Here is a 1,944-nt window from a genome sequence, read left to right as displayed (position 1 = left end):
CCTTGCCCTAAAGTTTGGCACGTTACTTCTGGGACACCCTGTATACCAATCGATTTCTTTTTTCGCCGAGAATTAAATTTGAAAGTGAATTTTTACTTGTAATTTGTATGCAGCATTAAAAAAAAGTAACAATTATTTTTTATTTTTATTTTATAAACCCAAAATAACAATTATTTTAAATTTTTATCTAAATAGTGTGCAAATAACAGTTATTTTTGGATATTTATATAATATGTCTTTGATAACAGTTATTGAAGACTTTTATTTATAACAGTCATCAATAAAACTCAGTTAGCGACTTTTAATTTTTAAGTCATACGTATAAAAGTCATTACCATTTTTCGCAGTTAAGAAGGTGTTGGAGAACCAAAGTTTACTACCACTTATACAATTGCCAATTATGTATAAGTATGATTTTAAAAATAAGTCAGTGACTGATTTATATTGTTTTATATTATTTTATAAATAAAAGCCCTTATAAATGAAAGTCTTCAATAACTGTTATCTAAGATATATAATTTAAAAATAAAAAAAATACTGTTTTTTTTGCATGTTATTTAGATAAAAATAAAAAATAATTGTTTGCGATTTTTTTTTAAGTTGTAACTGTTACGATTCCTGGTTATAAAATACCAGTTTGTAAATTTTCAAAGTTAAATACGCATCATATTTTTACTTTTTTTAGACTTATGAAGAGAAATATTCTTATTCGTTTGAAAATATTAATTTTTAATGATTTTATAGCAATTCTCCCAAAAAATTTAAAACCTATAGAAAACTTTATAGCCCAGCCGCCACAGTTAAATACATATTTACCGATTTCAAAATTTCAAAATACGGTTCACCTTGTTTTCGATACTCTTCAGTTCTGAGGGGGCTGCAAAAAAACTTTGGACCACCCTAATGTACCCACATAAGTATAGTGGTGCAGTATATTTTACTAATGTAAATATTCAACCCACCCACCTTTCAATGGTTGCCATGCCTTGTGCATTATCACAAGTAAATTGTGCACAATCCATTACCGGATGCTTGACACTTTGTCCTGGCGCTAGCACCTTATCTTTGACGACACACTTGCCTGGATGTGCTAAAAATTTAAATAAACAAATATTTTATTACTTATTCAAATTTCGAGTCACTTTTATTTCCAATCGCTTATGCACCTGGATCTTTAAAGTAACGCTCTGTATAAACACCAGCTTTAGTTAAGCTTATAAAGCATAAGCAAATAATTAAAATCTTATTGAACATCTTGTCACTTGTGCTACTCAAATTCAACTGACTCGTAAAAGCTGTGTTTTATAATTTCGATTATTTTTTATTTTCAATATATTTGGGTCGCAAAGGTTATCATCGCCTAACAGATTTTTCAAGTTCGCGAATCGATGGGTTGTCAGCTGTTGACATAAATGATAAGAAGATAGTTTACACATTTTTATACTTATGCTTCAAACAGATGTTATAGACGGTAAATGTGTGCAAAAAATAAATAAAATATATACAATTTTCATGTGTGTGGGCATGTATATCAATTTGAGAGTTATTGCAACCTTTGACCTTTTGAGAAAAATAACTTGCCGAATTCAAATATGATTGCCGTTCGCTCAGATCGACGTTAATTTTAATAGAGAAGGGTCATTGTCTGGTGAAATTAATCAAAAAAATGTATCCTTGTTAATAAGCTAGAGCGCATGCAAACGACGGTCGTTGTTGGAATCCGGATCAGCGCTTGTCATTGCGGGTAAAGTTGCTGCAGTTTACTCCGCTTTTTAGTTTTCTCCTCCCAATTGGCGTACGATCACGTGGAAATTCTTGAGAACCTCATTTTCTTATTGGAAAGAAAAGATCGAAGCGTTTCGTGGCTGGCTCCAGAAGGATCCTTTTCTACACATGTCCCGCCAAGCTGTGAATGGGAGATTAAATATATTCACGGATGGATCG

The 1,944-nt window shown here is 31.2% G+C and overlaps 1 protein-coding gene across 1 annotated transcript; it reads right to left on the bottom strand.

The window, feature by feature from the left end:
* Positions 1-966: 966 nt before the first annotated feature.
* LOC108382541 (uncharacterized) lies at positions 967-1,290 on the bottom strand (the record flags this gene model as incomplete). Its single annotated transcript, XM_017638908.1, has 2 exons — positions 1,167-1,290; positions 967-1,090 (listed from the first exon to the last, which is right to left on the bottom strand). Coding segments are annotated over exons 1-2 (212 nt in total), but the record flags the coding sequence as incomplete, so codon positions are not given.
* Between the last annotated feature and the right edge of the window lie 654 nt (positions 1,291-1,944).

Source organism: Rhagoletis zephyria, unplaced genomic scaffold (genome assembly GCF_001687245.7).
Source record: "Rhagoletis zephyria isolate East Lansing unplaced genomic scaffold, Rhagoletis_zephyria_1.1 Rzeph_scaffold_27432, whole genome shotgun sequence".
NCBI lineage: Eukaryota > Metazoa > Arthropoda > Insecta > Diptera > Tephritidae > Rhagoletis > Rhagoletis zephyria.
Note: the sequence above shows the minus strand (reverse complement) of the source record. Positions and strands in the feature narration are given on the sequence as shown.